At 48.2% G+C, this 17,158-nt stretch overlaps 1 protein-coding gene across 1 annotated transcript in view; it reads left to right on the top strand.

The window, feature by feature from the left end:
• Nrap (nebulin related anchoring protein) overlaps positions 1-17,158 on the top strand; it is a 73,670-nt gene that overhangs the window by 42,978 nt on the left and 13,534 nt on the right. The window contains exons 24-34 of the mRNA XM_021218276.2: positions 622-726; positions 3,784-3,882; positions 5,441-5,545; positions 6,304-6,411; positions 6,941-7,054; positions 7,952-8,149; positions 9,662-9,766; positions 11,713-11,811; positions 13,230-13,334; positions 13,624-13,731; positions 14,453-14,764. Of these exons, the coding sequence (XP_021073935.1) occupies positions 622-726; positions 3,784-3,882; positions 5,441-5,545; positions 6,304-6,411; positions 6,941-7,054; positions 7,952-8,149; positions 9,662-9,766; positions 11,713-11,811; positions 13,230-13,334; positions 13,624-13,731; positions 14,453-14,764 (1,458 nt within the window). The remainder of the gene's footprint in view (positions 1-621; positions 727-3,783; positions 3,883-5,440; positions 5,546-6,303; positions 6,412-6,940; positions 7,055-7,951; positions 8,150-9,661; positions 9,767-11,712; positions 11,812-13,229; positions 13,335-13,623; positions 13,732-14,452; positions 14,765-17,158) is intronic.

Below are 17,158 nucleotides of genomic sequence, written 5' to 3'. Positions count from 1 at the left end.
GAGAGAGAGAGAGAGGAGAGGAGGGGCGAATGTCCCTGTCCCTGTATTCCTTCCTGGCATGTCTGTTTCAGGATACATAGATGATGGACTACCTTTCAACAAAGGTGTCCATTTAAATAATTTTCATTAAAACTATTCATTCAGTAGCTAGTGAAGAAGTGAGGCCTGTTATCCCATGCCCCACAGTTCTAGGAGGAAAGAGTTGATGCCCTGATGGTCCATCCAATGGCTCCTACTTGGTTCTGTTCTGAGCCATCATTGTCTTCTCCCCTGAATGTCTCTTTAAGCAATACTGGTACAGCCAACAGTGGGGATGCTCTTGTCCAGAGGGAAGATGTGAGTCCCTAATGAGGGCCCAGGTTGACTCAGCACCTTCTGCATACCTAGAGTAATGTTGGGTAGGGCCTAAAGCCACCATCTATGGGTAAACCTCTGATTAAAGGGGGGGGGTTAATTTGTATATTTGGGGGCCTTACACATGACTCCTCAGAAACAGGTAAGACAATGGCATTTGGTTTGAATCAGCTGGCACCAAGGGTGCCTTGGAAAAGCTATCAGCCCTTTAAATGGCTTTGCAGTGACAGTGGCCTGCCTCTCCCCCCATCCTTTTTCTTTTGTCAGAACCAATACAGGGCAGACATGAAGTGGATGAAAGGCACAGGCTGGGTGGCCACTGGGTCATTACATGTGGAGCAGGCGAAGAAGGCAGGGGAACTCATTAGTGAGGTGAGATTCCCCGACAGTGTGTGCGATGGGCTTGGTTGTATTCGGCACGCGGCATTTCTGTATGGAATTAAAATAATTTCCACTCAAAAGGCAAAGCTACATGAAAGGCCTCCAAACCCAGACTAGGACTGGTAATTAGAGAGAACCCGCATACCACACACATACCAGTAGGGGCCCATAGAGCCCTAGCACAAACAAAGTGGGTGACAAGTGATATTATGTATACTAATGACAACCCCAAATGGGGATCCGTTGCTCCCCACCCCTTACCATTTAATGAAGCGGCCCAGGAGAGATGGCGAAGGATAGGTCTGCGGTGCCCAGGAAGCTCTTCCATAGCTTCATCGCATTTCTCCTCTGTTGCACAGTTTGTGAATATTCACAATGCTGTCCAACATAGGGACCTACCTAGTTCTTTCTTTCTTGTGGGAGGGACATGTCCCTTCTACTGTCTCCCCTTGTCAGGGTGCAGCCACCCTAGTGGACCTGAAGGCGGTCCTGCTCATGAGAACAGCCATTCTCCTGCTCTCTGGGCAGTCTCCCTGAGCAGCAGTTTTAAAGACTGGGTGGGGTTCTGCCTCTGTGCTGTTGATACATTGTTTCTTGTTGATACATTGTTGATACATTGATTCTTTCCCGGGAATGGTCAGCAGCATCACTGGCCTCTAGGTGTCAGAAGCACTCTCCGTCAAGCCGTGGCAGCCTAAAAGGTTGCAGATGTCGGCAGGCAGCAGATGCCCTCTAGGGGGCAGAATGGCAGCTGCACAGAAAGCCTCTGAGAACTGTGGTTTTGAAACTCGGGCTCATTAGAGGCTCAGCATCACCCAAATTCACCCCCTTCATGCCTATTGAGAAGGCTTGTGTCCAGAAGGCAAGTGAGCATTCCATTGCCTTTGGAGTAGACTGGTCTTTCTGGAACTTTCTGGACAGGGAGGAGCCCTAAGTTTGCATAACCCTTGAAGACTTTAGTTTTGGCAGCGATGTTCCTCAGATGTTGATTCAAAGCACACTTCTTACTGAGCACATAGTCAGCGTAGAATGGCAGCCATGTTGGTTTTGTAACACCCTTGCCCAGTGTTGCAGGATCTGTAGTCTAGTCTCCTCACATGTTAGACAAAACTGCTGACCTTGCCTTGTGTGTACTGACCTAATTTTCAGAGACCTTATTCGTCACTTAAGACTCAGAGAACCCTGGGACCTCTGTGGGGTCAATGTTGGTTTGGGGGGGGGTTGTTGTTGTTGTTTAATTGAGAAAGGGCCTCTCAACAGCCTAAACATACATGTGGGAACATTCAGGATTAATCACGCCAACCTTAGCACTGGGCCCTCTCCTAAAGGAGGAGCTTCGCTCCCCACCTGCTCATTTTCAGTTCCGACCTCCAGATGATGTCTTTATGTGTCTTAGTTTGGCACCAAGGACTTTCAGGGGAATCGTTTGCTCCGTGTGTTACAACTTTGTCACAATACTTTCCTCATTTTGCAGACTTTCTCAAGACATTTGCTGATGTTCTTAGCATCTTTACTTCAGTCCACTTACCAAACTTTATATTTGGCAGGATGTATTTTAACAATTTCTCCCCAGCTATCCTATGTTTGTAGGTTCTTGTCAAATTGGGCTGATTAACTTTCAGAGAGAATACTCGACATTGTGGAAAGAGCCACACATGACTATGGACACACTCACACACATATTCATGCAAATACACATGGATATATGAATTCACAAACACATGCATGCACATGTATACATGCATTTCCATATATATGTACATTTGTATACATGCATTCACACATATGCACACACACATGTATACATTTACTCGCACACATATACATACATTTATACACATGAATGCATGCATTCACACACATATGCACACATACATGTATACATTCATTCACACATGTATAATTGAATTCACACATGCATACACATGTATACATGTGTTCATCCACATATACACAAATACATGCATACGTGCATTCACATATAAACACAGAAACAGACACACACACATACACACATACACATACATCTGAGGTGTGACACAGAAGTCATTACAACTATTCTGCTTAGCCCCAGGTAGTAAATATTTTTCGCTTTGCTGATTGCATCGTCTCCATCACAGCTCACTGGGAATGCTTATGGAGACTACGTCAGTGAATGAGCGTGGCTGTGTTATATGTAAAGCTTCATTTGCAAAGCACAGGTGGCTGGCTGTGTTTAATTGCACCTAAGATAGCCTAGTAGAGCACACACAAACTCAAGCAGACAAATGAGCAGGTGTTTAGAAAATACTATGATTTGGGGGAAAATAAACTTCACTGTAGCCTTAAGATTATAATATTTCAGGCTCTGAAAAATGTGCTTTGATTAAAAGAATGTGGAATGAACCTGACCATGATGTGCAGAGTTCTTCAGAGTCATCTAGACCTTTGCTGGCATTTACATTTTCTGTTGCTTTTTGTTTTGTTTAGTGTGCACATTCTACGTCTCTCAAATGTTATGAGTGCTCCTTTCAATGGAAATGGGTCCTTTTCTTCTTTATTGTAATGTCTTTGAGAATTAGCACATATGCCAGATAAAGCATAGACTACAGTGTATACACCCTGCGTGTTAAATGCAGGGTTTGGGCTGTGATAATGGCTGCCGGGTCCTTTGGGGGAAGGAAAACAGAAAGCTTCAATCGGTAAATGTAGCCAGGAATGCACTTTCTTGCCAAACTGAGACGTAAACACCTGCGACACAGTATTTGAAGCCTCTCCGAAGGACGGCTTTGGAAGTGTATACCCTACAGTATTTTACCAGTGTAATCTAATTTTGAGGTGTCGTCTTTGCACCGGGTAGCAATACTTTAATGTTAATTGACACCAGGTTATTCTTAAATGGAAACAAATATTAACCTGAAGGTACCTAAGAAATAAAGATGGAGGAAGCCGAATAATAATTATGTTCACAAATTCACTCTAATCTCAAGCAACCTGTGATTTTTCCCTTTCAAATGGCATGAAAGAGCGGCACAAAACTCACAGCTTTGATCTTTCCCTGCTCAACAGAAGAAGTACCGTCAGCATCCAGATGCTTTGAAGTTCACCAGTATTAAAGACACTCCGGAGATGGTCCAGGCCAGGATTAGTTATACCCAAGCAGTGGATGTAAGTGATAATGTACATTATGACTCCGAGAGTGTGCTCTCTTTCAGTGGTATGATTGAAGCGGAGGGGATCTCGGGTCTGCTCCTTCTGTCGTCCTGAGGATGAAGGGACCCTTGTCTTTCATGACGCTCCCCTTGGTGGGGTTCCTTCCTCATTAGGATGCAAACGGGGCGTTGCTGTACTCCTGTGCCAAGTGGGGCTCTGCATCCCACTGCCGCCTGGCCTTGGATGCTCTCCCTCCTTGCCTCTGCATAGCTTGCAGATCTGTGGCTGCCAGGCCCCTTTCCCCCTCCTCCTTTTGTTCAAAAATGTTGTTTTCAGAGCTAGAACCTGGAGTGAGGTTCTGGCTAATTGGGATGGGGCCCAGGGCTCTTTGGGATCCAAGGGCAGACATTGACACAATGTTCTCATTTCCCCACACTTTCATAAATGATTTGAGGCTGATTTGTGGGCATGAGCCTGACTTTTAAGCTACTTTTTTTTTTTTTTTTTTTTTTTACCATATTCTGTATTATTACCGGAAACCAAGATTTGACCCCGTGCTCAGTTCACTAGAGATTAAATGGAACATTGAGGTTTTATAAAAACTCCCTTAAGCACGGGAATTAACGGGCTGCAACTACTGTGAAAAGTCCACAGATCTATGCGTAAGACAGGCTTGGCTTTGAAATATCTTAAAATATTCAATGTCTGACACACAAAAATATTGACAAACCCTGGGATCCAGATTTCAAAACTCTCTGCATGGCTTTATAAGAAATTCTGGTTGTATCTTTGTCTACAGGCATCCCAAAAGGGCCCGGGTACTCTTCATGCTATGAGATGGTATGCCACCCAGACTTTTGGACTTTGGAACTGATTCCTTGTTTATCTGCTCATCAGAGTCAAACTGAATTCTGAGCAGCTTAGCTGGACAAGAAATTCTTGGGGAGGAAAAACACTTGCTGTGTCCTTATCCTAACCAACTCTAGGGGGCACTGCTGTGATATGTAGAACCCTGGACATGTCCGCTAGGCACTGGGATGGAAACATGAAATTTTGAAAGTTTCTTAGGTGGCCGTATGCCACCAAGCAAACTTGTAAGCTGCCTGAAGCTTCCTGCGAGTTCTGAGTAAATAAAACCCAAACTTTTGAGGGGATATTTATTAGGTCGGGAATCCTAAAAGTGGAGACTGAAGGAGGGTATTGGTGGGCTTGTAACACCCCCTGCAGAATGCCATTGCCTGTGTGCCTTCTGAGACCCCAGTCCCTATTGCATAGCTTGAAGTGAATAGTCAAGGGTGGCCAGGTGACACTTGTCCCAGAAGAACTTAAGTGTAGCCTTGGTGGTGGGGAAGGTTTCCACCCGCCATGCCCTGAGTCAGAATGTAGATCTGATAAGAGAGTGACATGAATTTCACTGTGCCATCTGTGAGAGATCTGAGTGGAGGCAGGGTGCCTTGATCAGAGCTCTGATGGCATAGCAGCCGCAGGCCCTCTGACTCTTGGAGTACAACGTGGCTGCTGGCTGCATGGGAACGGCTCTGGGTGTAATGCAAAGGCCCCTCTGTGCCCACAGAGACTGTACAGGGAACAAGGGGAGAGTATAAAGCACCACTACACGCAGACTGCAGACTTGCCTGAAGTCCTGCTGGCCAAACTGAACGCCATGAACATCAGCGAGGTGAAACTGCCGAAGGGGATGCTGGGTTAGAGGAGGGAGGGCAGGGCATCTTCACCGGCATCATGGCGCCCTGTGCCGCTATGGTGGGATACGGCTCAGAGACAGAAGGGGATGGTGTGCCTTCATGGGCTTCATGATATCGGGGTTTATAATCGCTGGGAACAAGGGGATCCACACTTGCGCTTACGCTGGGCTCTGTAACCGGTTTAGTATCCTGTGCAAATGCAAGCCCACTAGGGAGGAGGAGTCGGGAAAAATATCTCCTTTAGTATCAAGGCCTCCACGTAAAGGAGCTGAAATACAGACACATCTAAATAGCGCTAGATGTAGCTGGTGGCTGTGCCAAGGACACACTTGGAGATCTCAACTCCTCCCTCTGTAGTTTCTCTAAGAGCCCCTCTCCAGTCATTCCTGGTCTTTGGTAGTGGCTCTTCTGTTTTGCATAACGAGCTATACAAGCACAGCCTCATGCCTTATGCCTCTGCACTGAGTTCACTGCTCAGCAAGCTTTAGCTGGGTCTGTCAGATCTAAGCCCTTGTTCTTAACCCATCCCCTCTATGGCTTCATGAGCCAAGGGTGGACGAGAGGCAGGAGCTCACTCTAGGATACAATCCATTCTAAGCCACAGTGATTTCTAACCCCAGATGGGGCTGTAGGTGGGAGAGGGAGACCTACTGAACCAGATCCCTATGGGGGTTGGGGAAGTGCGGAAGCAGAATGTAGGGGCCTATCAGATCTGGTCCTTTCTCCCTGCCAGACTCGCTATAAGGAATCTTGGAGCCGGCTTCGAGATGGAGGATATAAGCTGAGGCTGGATGCCCTTCCGTTCCAGGCAGCAAAGGCGTCCAGTGAAGTTATAAGTGACGTGAGCATCCAGTTCTGTGGCAACGTTTAATCCAGACCTGTTTCAGTTCTTTTGCCTCTAACTCTTGCCTTCTTTTGCCTGTGGATTTCATATCCTCTCCCATCCAAACCGACTGTGTGAGGGCAATCGGATAATAATCAGCGAGAAAGAGTGTATCTCACACAAAAAATTCCCTAGCCCAGGGCACAAAGCCAAATGCCGGACTGTAAACACGGAACCCGGGCAGATGAAATGCACCCTCCACCAAGAGATTTCATAAAGCCAGCCTGCGAGGAGCTAACGATGCCTGCACCGTCTCTCAGCCTGGGCTGCCCACGTGCTAAGGCTTCCGCCATTTCAAATGGGAGCCCTTTAGTCATTGGGAGTCTTGCATATGAAAGAATAGACTTTTCTACGACTCCTGCGCGCTCCCTTTTAACTCACCCAGTTACTGTCAAAAGAACAAAACATTTTCGCCCAATACCCACCTCTTCCATTCTGTGTCCCTTGTCCCTGAGCTGTTACTCTCTCCCGCTCTCTCTCCCTTTAGTACAAATACAAAGAAGCATTTGAGAGAATGAAAGGCCAGATGCTCGGCTCCCGGAGCTTGGAAGATGACCTCAGCCTTGCTCATTCAGTGCACGCGACCTCGTTGCAGAGTGATGTAAGTAGGAGGAGAGGCAGGAGTTGAGGAGGGCCCACCCGACGATGCTGCTCCTGGAACAGCCGGCCCAGGTCGCCCAGCCTCTGGGGAGTGGGTGATCCTGATGCTCCTGACTTGCTGGGCAGAGTTATGAAATCTCCTCAGGACCTTAGCCTCTTCCTCTGTAAAATGTTCTTGGATTTGTGGGCCTCTTGGTTCTGTTCTGGACTGGGCGTTCTCTGATTTGAGTCTAGGTGGTCTGTGAGATGTGTTTGGCCTGCAGAGATATTTTTATTTTTGTGGGCTACGGAGTGAACCACCGGCCTTTACACAACTCCTCCCAGGGCTGGTGGGGCTGGCAAGTCTGAAATGGATTTCTTCCTCAGTTTTCAAGATATATATGCTGGGCTCTGGGATGAGTATCTATTCTCAGGACTTACTTCTCAGACAACCCTCTCCTCCTGCTGGCTCTCAGATTGACTAGGAATCCATCTAATGTTTGATGGAGCTGTTTGCCAAGTGCCATGACCTGAGAGGCCCTGAACTTGAACAGATATTGGGGGGGGGGCACATTGAATGGAACTCATGAGCCTTTTGGACAATGTAAAACAGGGTGACCTAGGAAACTGATCAAGGGGCTCCCTGGTGTTGGGTTATGTCTCTTGTTTATATTTCCTCCTAGTCAGGGAGCCATGGCCCCTGCACCCAGGACAGTGACTACTTCCATGACCAAGAGTTGCAAAGTCCTGAGCCAGGTGCCAGGATGCTTGCTAGGTGTGTGTCTGTCTGCAAGGGGGCCACATGGTCTGCATCAGTGTCTCTGGTTGATGGGATGGTTGCATCGTAGTTGCTCTCCCTGATGATCCTGTGCAAATAGGAGCTTTGAAATGATGGCTGCCGATCTGCCTGCCCCTCTAGGTGAATTATAAGAAAGGCTTTGAACACTCAAAGGCTCACTTCCATCTGCCGCTGGATATGATAACCTTGGTGCATGCCAAGAAGGCTCAGACCCTGGCCAGCAACCAGGACTACAGACATCCGCTCCCCCAACACACAGCCTTGGCAGAAGACCTGAGGCTGAGCTGTGCCAAGAAAGCTCACAAGTTACAGAGTGAGGTAAAGTGCCCGGGCCTCTCCCTCAGGACCCTTCTCCTGGCAGCTCAGACCACAGGCCAGTGACCCTCCAGTTCCTCGTGGCTCTTTGTAGCCTCTTTAGGTCAGGCATCCTAAACTTCTTTATCTAGTCCAAGTGGTCTCACACCATCCTAAAGCACAATTATAGCACTCCAGTGAGAATAGCCACTGTTCCTTGAGAGTCCCTATTGAATTCAAAGCATTATATTTGGAAATTACCTCATTTAACCCCCACAATATCCCTGTGTTAATCGTTCGTACTGCTCAGAGAAGATGTAGAGGACACACAGAAGGGAACTCAGTAGTCTAAATCGGGTCAACTGTAAGTGAGGGATGGGGTGAGATGCCACATGGGTTTGTGGGTTTTCAGGGTTTGACCCTGGCCTCAGGTTGGATGGAAAACCTTTGTACTGTTTTATGGAGGGAGCACAGATTGAAGCTAGGCAGTCAGGCCCTGGAGATGCCTCCCAGGGTTCTCTTAGTCCTTGTGAGGTATCTTCACTCCTCTGATGACGAGCCCAGCTCCTGATGCCTGTTCTGCAAAGCAACGAGGAGAGGGGAGTTAGGTAAATATGTTCCTGAGGAAATGAGGTGTGCTTTCCTTCAAGACAGCAGCATCCCTGGTACCCAACTTCCTCCCCAGCCTGGTGGGTTTGCCTGTTCCAGAAATGTACAGGCAACAAGGACTGTGAGACCTGTGGTTGCACAGGGTGGGCAAGTGCAGTGGTTGGAACTCGGATCCGGGATCTGTCACCCTTGGAACACCGTGCCTATGCACAGCATTTACTGAGTGGCTGTGCTAACTACCAGAAACCCGAGTAGAGCTGTAGAGATGAAGGAGCTGCCAGGCTCACTGTAGGCAGTTTGTCACTTATGCAGAGCCCAGGAGCTTGTCCTGTCTGGTGCTGTGGTTCCAGTCGGAGGGCAGCACACCTGGTGCTTTGCTGGCTAAGGGAAGTAAACGTGGGGACTCTTTAACTGTCATTCCAAATCACTCAGGGTTAGGGTTAAAAACCCACTTACCCACAGAGGTGCAGACCCGAATGAGTCTTTGCCAACTTATTTTGGATTCATTCATTAATTCTTCCTTCACCAATGATTAATTAATACCACCCACTGCTGCTGGCTTTTGTTTGAAAGCCTGGTTAAACCATTTGTACGTTTGCCCCGAGACACCTGACTTTCTAGCCATAATCCTCCCCAGCATTTAGGTTTTGATAGCTCACATTAAAACAAAACTCCATCCAGTACCCCTGTCACAGCTGCTCATCGAGAAGTGACAGCCAAGTGACTTCCTTCTGACCCACGTTTTCCCCTGGTAAGCCTTTGCAGAGAAGCAGGAGCAGCATTGTTGAGTGGTACCACATCTGTACAGACAGACCCAGACGGCCTGGGGTACTAGCCGTGCGCTTCTAGATGGTGTCCGGAGACCCTGGCTTCTCTTGCTTCTCTGTTCAGAGTTTGGCTCTTCTGATGTTTATATATTCCTCGTAGAGTCTGTACCGCTCGGACTTGAACTTCATGCGTGGTATTCCCTGTGTCATTCCTGGAGCGCTGGAGATTGAAGGAAGAAAGAAAGCCTCTGAGCTCATCAGCGAGGTACCATGGGACTCCAGAGGGTGATGGTGTTACGGGATGTCCACAGCAGGCGTCCCAGTGGACCTGTGTCCGACTGCTCAGGCGGCTGGAGGTTGAGCCGTCACATCACCTCTTGTCCTGAGTATTTGTTTTTACTGAAGTTTTGGTTCAGACTGGACTCCACCTAAGAAAGCTTGGTGGGGATGGGGGAGATGGCTCAGGGGACAAGGTTAAATGAGTAATGTGAGGACCCCAGCACCCACTTACATAGCCAGGCACCACAGTGTTCATCTGTAATCCCAGATCTGGGCAAATGGAGGCAGGAGGATTCCTGCAGCTTACTGGCCAATGAGTTTAGCTGAAGCAGTGAGTCCCAGGTTCAGTGAGAGACTCTCTCTAGAATAAAGTGGGCAGTGGCAGGGGAAGGTATTCAACACTGACCTCTGGCATTCATACATACACACATACACATATACATGTACGCAGTGCAACACACACTGTATACATATATGCACGTGCATGCACACACATTGTACACACACATGAATGCACATGTACATACGTGCACATGCATACATACACTCTGCACACACACATGCATACACACACAAAACACACATACAAGAATATCAAGTTGCTGACTCATGAGCCCATAAGATGCACTTTTCCTAGGTCCTTTGAAGGGCAGCCCTGTGGTACAGTGGAAAGCAGGAAGGCTTTGAAAACCACAAATAAGGCATTGAAATTCTCAGTCGGCTCTCATCTGCTTTGTGACCTCAGCCTAGTTACCTGCCCTTTCTGATCCCCAGCTTCTAAATTAGTCACATGGGGTTATACAGAGCACCCCTGCCCGGCTTTTGTAAGGATTGGCACGGACTTAATCCCTGTGTTTCGCTGACAGCTGTATTTGAGATGCCAGTTATGTGCTTGCTGATTAGTTGGTTAAAAAAAAAAAGTAAATAGACTCAGAATGCTAAGCTCTCTAAATGCATGGCGAACCTTACTCACCTCCATGATGTTTATGGTGGACTGAAGGACCGGGATGTGTTGGGCATAGAGGGATAGGTGTTTAGTGCCAGCCTGCAAGCTAAGATGGGTGGACGGTACCCTGGGGGAGCTCAGGGGCCCTGGGCTCTGTATTTCCAGAACAACCTCTGCATCAAAGCTCTCCATGGCCCATGTTCTTCAGAGCCCCATGTGGATTTTCAAACCCATAAAGCCAATGGCTTCTGAGTCCTGATGCAGGCAGGTGTGGCGTGTGTGTTTGTGTATACATTTGTGTGGGTGTGTACATGGGGCCTAGACTTTGCTCCTTAGGAGCTATTCTTTATTCTTGAGACTGGGTCTTTCCGTGACCCGAAACTCAGTAAGTCTTCTAGGCAGGCTGGCCAGTGAGCACCAGGGAGCTGCCTGTCTGCCTCTCCAGTCCTGGGATTACAAATGTGTCACCCCACAGGAGTGTGGTTTTGAACGTTCACAGTGTTCACAGTTCACAGTTCATGTGTCCTTCATGAAGTTGTGTCTAGCTTCTTCAAGTGTAGACTGTAAGTATAGCTGGTCCAGTTCTCCTGCAGAGGGAGATGGCCTACTGGATTCTAGAGGGATGGGCTGGCAGCCTGGGCAGAAGGAGGCTTAAGTGGGTGTGGTAGCACACACTTCCAGTTCCTATGTGGAGAAACACAGAGGCAGGAGGGTCCTGGGGTCTCTGGCCACCAGGATGTCTAGGCATCTAGTTCCAGGTCCTGTGAGGGACCTATCTCAAAAAGAAGATACAACACCCCAAATTATCCTCTGGCCTCTACATCCATGTACACATAGGGATACACACATGTGCATGTACATACACAGGCGTGTTTGTGCTTGTGCATGTACACACACACACACACACACACACACATTAGGACTTACAGCACTGTTTCCTCTTTTGCCATATCTCTTACCCTTACCTTATCTCTTTCCTTTCTCAGAGTAAATACCGCCAGCATCCTGGGTCATTCAAGTACACAGCTGTGACAGACACCCCCAACCTCCTGCATGCCAAGTTCAGCAACCAGATCACCAATGAGGTAAAATCTCCAGTGGCTGTTCAAGGATGGCTAGATTTTAAAAGAAAAGAAAGGATGTGTGAATTTGTGTGACCTGGGGAAGGGAAAGTCATTTGTATTTATGGAGGATTTGGAAAGAAAAACAACAACAACAAAAACATTTTATACAGAGCCTGAATGTCTTTCAGGGGACAGGAGGGCCAGTTGGGCATCTGTTTTAGACTTTAGTCTGGTTTCTCTAGACCAGGGGCAGGTTGGAATCAGCCTCAGGCCATACCCTACTGTGGCTAGACCCAAAGAGTTGTGGACATGGCCCTCAGCTGACTTGTTTGTACATAGTCAGAAAATCTGGCCCATGGCTCTATTCTAGGCAGATGGTGGCTGACCAATATAATGTTCATTTGTGGAAGACGTGTGGTTATCCAAAGGCAGGTCTCACATGGTGTCTGTCTGGAAGTTTTCACCTTGACCTCAGTCACTATCTCCTAGAGCCATTCTCCCCAACATTTGCTATTCCCAATAAGAAAGAAAATGAGGAGAAGGGGTCTCCCCTAGCAAAATTATTTTTCCCCACCCTCCCAGCTCTTCCCCTAGCTGGGGTTCTCCTGTCAGATCATTTCCGTTCCTCAGGTTCTCCCAACTCTAGCTTCCAGAAGTTATGTGGAGGACACTGGCTCACTTTTCCACTCACCTCCGCATTCAGCCCAAGCCTTCAGAAGCTGGAAGTGGCTGCTGAAGATGTGAACCCGAAAGAGACAGGGTTCAGCATCTTGCACAGAGATGCCATCCGTTTAAAACTCTTCCTTGGCCCTCCCTGCCTCTTTCTAAGCTGTGTGTCGTGGAGAGGCTGTTTTAGGACGGCCTCTGACCCGATAGAAGCTGGCAAGCACTGACACATTTCTGATCACAGGGACTGGCCCTCCAGGGTGGTTCTGGCTCAGCTGCTCTCAGAAGGGATCCTGAGGCATCAGGGAAGGGCTCCCTCTTTCCACCAGCAGGGCTTCCATTAAGTGTCCCAGGTCTTAGGGTCACCTTGTGCTGCATCAGGGGAATGAATTTCAGGACACTTGCCCCTTGTTTATCTTCCTCCATATTTAAGTAAAGCAGTTCCGTACATGGTCCTATTTCAGTCAACGTGACTCAGACAGCCTGACTGACTGAAAGAAATGTCCATCAACTCAGGCTGAAACCGTATCCCAGGAAGCCTTCATGGGAAGCAAGCATGGACTCACACACCACTGTCTTCTCACTATTTATTTATTGATGATTAATTAGTCAGTTAATTAATTTTTAATTTGTATGTAATGTCTCACTATTTGTTTACTTATTTATTTATTTATTTATCAGTTAATTAATTTTTGTAATTTGTGCAGAGCGCCTCATTGTCTATTCGTTTGTTTGCTTGTCTGTTTATTTACTTATTTTTAATTTGGGTTCAGCGTCTCTATAAAGCAGCTGGCGAGGACGCACGACACCAGTACACGATGACCCTTGGTCTGCCTGAGTTCATCCGAGCCAAAACGAACGCAGCCAACCTGAGCGAGGTCAGCCTTTCTCCCTGCCTGAAGTGATCCAACAGCCGCTTCCCCACTCTGTGCCCAAGATTTTAAAAAAGCACCCGTTGCAGATGCCTGTGTAAAATCCACACGCGTGTTATATATACGTGTATGCTCAGAGCCTACATGTGCCAATGAGAGTTTGCTCTGTGAAGCCAAAAGTGTTTGCTGCTCACAAATGGATTCTAGGACACCATGCCACAACGATAGGGCATGCACCCTTTGCTAATCGATTCACGTGTGTTTTTTAAAAGATATACCTCTGTTCCCACTTTAGGCAAAATACAAGGAGGCTTGGCATAATCTTCGTGCTCAAGGCTACAAGCTGACAATAGACGCCCTCCCCTTCCAGGCTGCGCGGGCCTCTGGAGACATAGCCAGTGACGTGAGTGGAATCCCCTGACCTCCATCTTGCCTCGTCTCTGTTAACTTCATGTAAAACAGTGTGTGAGGCAGATTTTTCCTGAATTAAAGGAAATCTATAGCTGTGTGAGACAAGGTGTCACCTGCATAATATATTAGTTCTGAATGAGGTTCTTCCACAGAAGAGGGAGGGTCGATTACAGGCTAAATGCATGCAACAGTCTCCAGCAGAAGGAGCTGGGCACTTGGGTCTAACTGCAAGTGGTGGGCAGCGGTCACCTGAAAGTCGCCTGTTTGCAGCATCCAGAACAAGGACAAGATAAGAGATGGTGATTGCCTCCTCTTGGCTCTCTGTCACTTCCCTCCACAATCCACAGCTGTGTTTCATACACCCATAGCCTTGGGACATGACAGTGACTTTCTCTCTTTCTCTTTCCCCGAAAACAAATCACAGAGATCATGGGCTTCAAATGGGGAGATCCTGTTTCAGGATCTAATGTTTCTCCAAATGAGTGGATGAAATACAAGATTCTTTCCTACCCTATTTGATAGAATTCCTATTGGCCACAGGACACATAAGGAGAGCAGGGAGCTTCCCAAAGTTCTGAGAATCTGATTTTAATGAGATAGGAAGGGAGGTATAAAGTTTTCAACCCTCAGCCCCTAGGGCACACATTGACTCCATGCTGCCATGAGGTAGGCATGCACGCACTGGCGCCTGATCAGCCGAATGCCCCTTCCAGTTTCTCTATAGGCATGAGTTTGTGAAGGAGCGTGGACAGCTCATTGGGGTGCGGAGTGTGAGTGATGACCCGAGGCTACGGCACTGCCAGCGGATGGGCCAGCTGCAGAGTGAGAATGAGTACAGGAAGGAGGCGGCCAGCAGCCAAGCTCAGTACCACCTGCCCATGGATATGGTGCACCTGGTCCACGCCAGGAAGGCCCAGGCCCTAGCCAGTGACCATGACTACCGGACACAGTGCCATGAGTTTACCTCCCTGCCCGAGGATCTGAAGATGGCCTGGGCCAAGAAAGCACACGCCCTGCAGAGTGAGGTAGGCTCGAGAGTGCGCCATCTTCTTTCCTACCACACCGAGGTTCTTCTTTGACCTTTGAACCCTCTACATTGCAAACTTGGCCTATGTCCTCCAGGTTGGGGCTATTTATTGAATGGATATTTATTGAGCACCTACTATAAGCACTCTGCTGGCTTATCTTGTCTTCCACCTCTCTTTAGAAACTTCCTCTCACCTGTGTTCCTGCTATGAGTTTCTTACCTTCCTCCCCTCTCACCGCCCCTCATCTCTCCTCTTCTCTCTTTTCCTGTCATCCCCTCAACTCCTCTCTCCTTCAGTCATCACCAGCATATCCCCCATGCTTGTGGAAGCCCTGTGGAGGGAGGCTGACCATAATTGATATGGCGAATATCTTATATCTCAGACGGAGGTACCTGCTAGGGAGATGAACGGAACATAGAAGTGGTGTGTGTGTGTGTGTGTGTGTGTGTGTGTGTGCACAGGTGCACATGTTCATGCAGATATGCAAATTTTTGAGGCAGGGCCTCTCTGTGTGGCCCATGATGGCCTTACATGTGAGGTGCTTCTGCCTCAGCTGCTAAAGTGCTGTGATTACAGGTGGTGCCAGTATGTATCTCCACCCAGCTTATATCCCATGGACAATGGGGCATCAGGGTTAGGGCTAGGGTTAGAGGAGACAAGGGAAGGGGATAGAGGAATCTATTCAGATGGAGCAGTAAGTTTCAAGGCCAGACCACCAGCAGGACCAGTTGTAATATGTTTGATGTCAGACAGAAGCCAGCAGGGGGGACAGCTCCGTGGACAAGCACTTGACAAGCAAGTGTGGGGACCAGAGGCTGGGTCCCCAGGACCCACATCAAAGTCAGATGAGAATGACAGTCACCTGTTATTCTAGCACTGGGAAAGCTGAGACAAATCCCCAGGACAAGCTGGAGAGCTTGGCTCCCCAGAAACCAGTGAACTTCAGGTTCAGTGAGAGACCCTGCCTCAATAAGGAAAGCAGAGAATGACTGTACATACAAAGTGTGCACCCCCCTATGAACACACTCATGTCCCCACACATGTGAACATGCACATACACAATGTGCACCCCCATGAACACACTCATGCCCCCACACATGTGAACATGCACATACACAGTGTGCACCCCCACAAACACTCTCATGCCTACGCACATGTGAACATTCACATACACAGTGTGCACCCCCACAAACATGCTTATGCCCACACACATGTGAACATGCACATACACAGTGTGCACCCCTATGAACATGCTTATGCCCACACACATGTGAACATGCACATATACACCATGGACGCCACATACATATGAAAATGGGTGAACGAAGTGAAGATTCATGGGTAAGCAGAGAGCACGGGGTGGGCTGAGCATCTGAAGATAATTTGACTGTGGCTCACATTGACTGCTATCCTTTGCTTACAGCTGCCAGGGAGGCTTGGTAAGGTGGGCTCAGATCCCACCTTCTGAACTCTAACTCTCTTAAAAACAGTAGCAACAGGAATAGGCCCCAATGCTCTGAAAGGAGAGATCTTTCACTAACCAAGAGTAGGGGCGGGTAAGGGGAGAGAAGATGCAGCCATGCTCCGTGTACCTGGAAGAAGGCTCTGCAGTTAAATTTCTGAGGTGTACACTCCCTTCTTCCATACCAGCCATGTGAGCTTGCACAGGTCCCTCATCCTTGTCCAGTCTTGGACATGGTGGTGATAGTTCAGTGATCATGTGCTGTGGTTGTATAGGACACACAGAGTGGAGCATAGTGCCACCCACCATCTCTCTGGGCCCTATGCCAACCCTAAGCAACAGGTACTCCCACTTTAGACCGTAAGCTATGGGCAGTTGGCCCTTGTCATGTCTTCCTACCATTGGAAGATCTTGGGACCAACAATGGAAGTGTATTCAGAGTACCCCAAGGCACTTAGAGCACTTGTGTCTCAAGTAACAAAGTGCCTCCAAGAAGTCCTTGGGGATGGTGGGGGGGGGCAGGAAGGGGTGAAATTAACTCAGGCTTAGAATCCGGTTTGTGGCTGAGAGCTGGTCTATGCGAAGGACTTAGCCTGAAGCCTGGTCCATAAAATCCTAGAAGAAACAGGCTGCTTTCATAAGTCCCCATCATAAGTCCCCATCAGACCTCAGCTCTGCAGCCCCCAGGGCAGTGCCTGCTCTTGGTTCAAGGCAATAAGCAGGGTATCATGGACACAGAAATGGCTAGGGACTGTTAGAATGATACTCTTATTGATGAAAGATTCACCATAACTCATCGCTGAGCCAGCAGGTGGATGCTCACCCAGCTCTGCCCTTGGGTGGCTAAGTGAACCTGAGTGGTTAGGTGAACCTGAGTGGCTAGGTGAACCTGAGTGGCTAGGTGAACCCGAGTGAGTGGCTAGTGAACC

This window comes from Mus pahari, chromosome 1 (genome assembly GCF_900095145.1).
Source record: "Mus pahari chromosome 1, PAHARI_EIJ_v1.1, whole genome shotgun sequence".
NCBI lineage: Eukaryota > Metazoa > Chordata > Mammalia > Rodentia > Muridae > Mus > Mus pahari.
The sequence above is the reverse complement of the archived record's forward strand: the minus strand, read 5'-3'. Positions and strand labels throughout refer to the sequence as shown.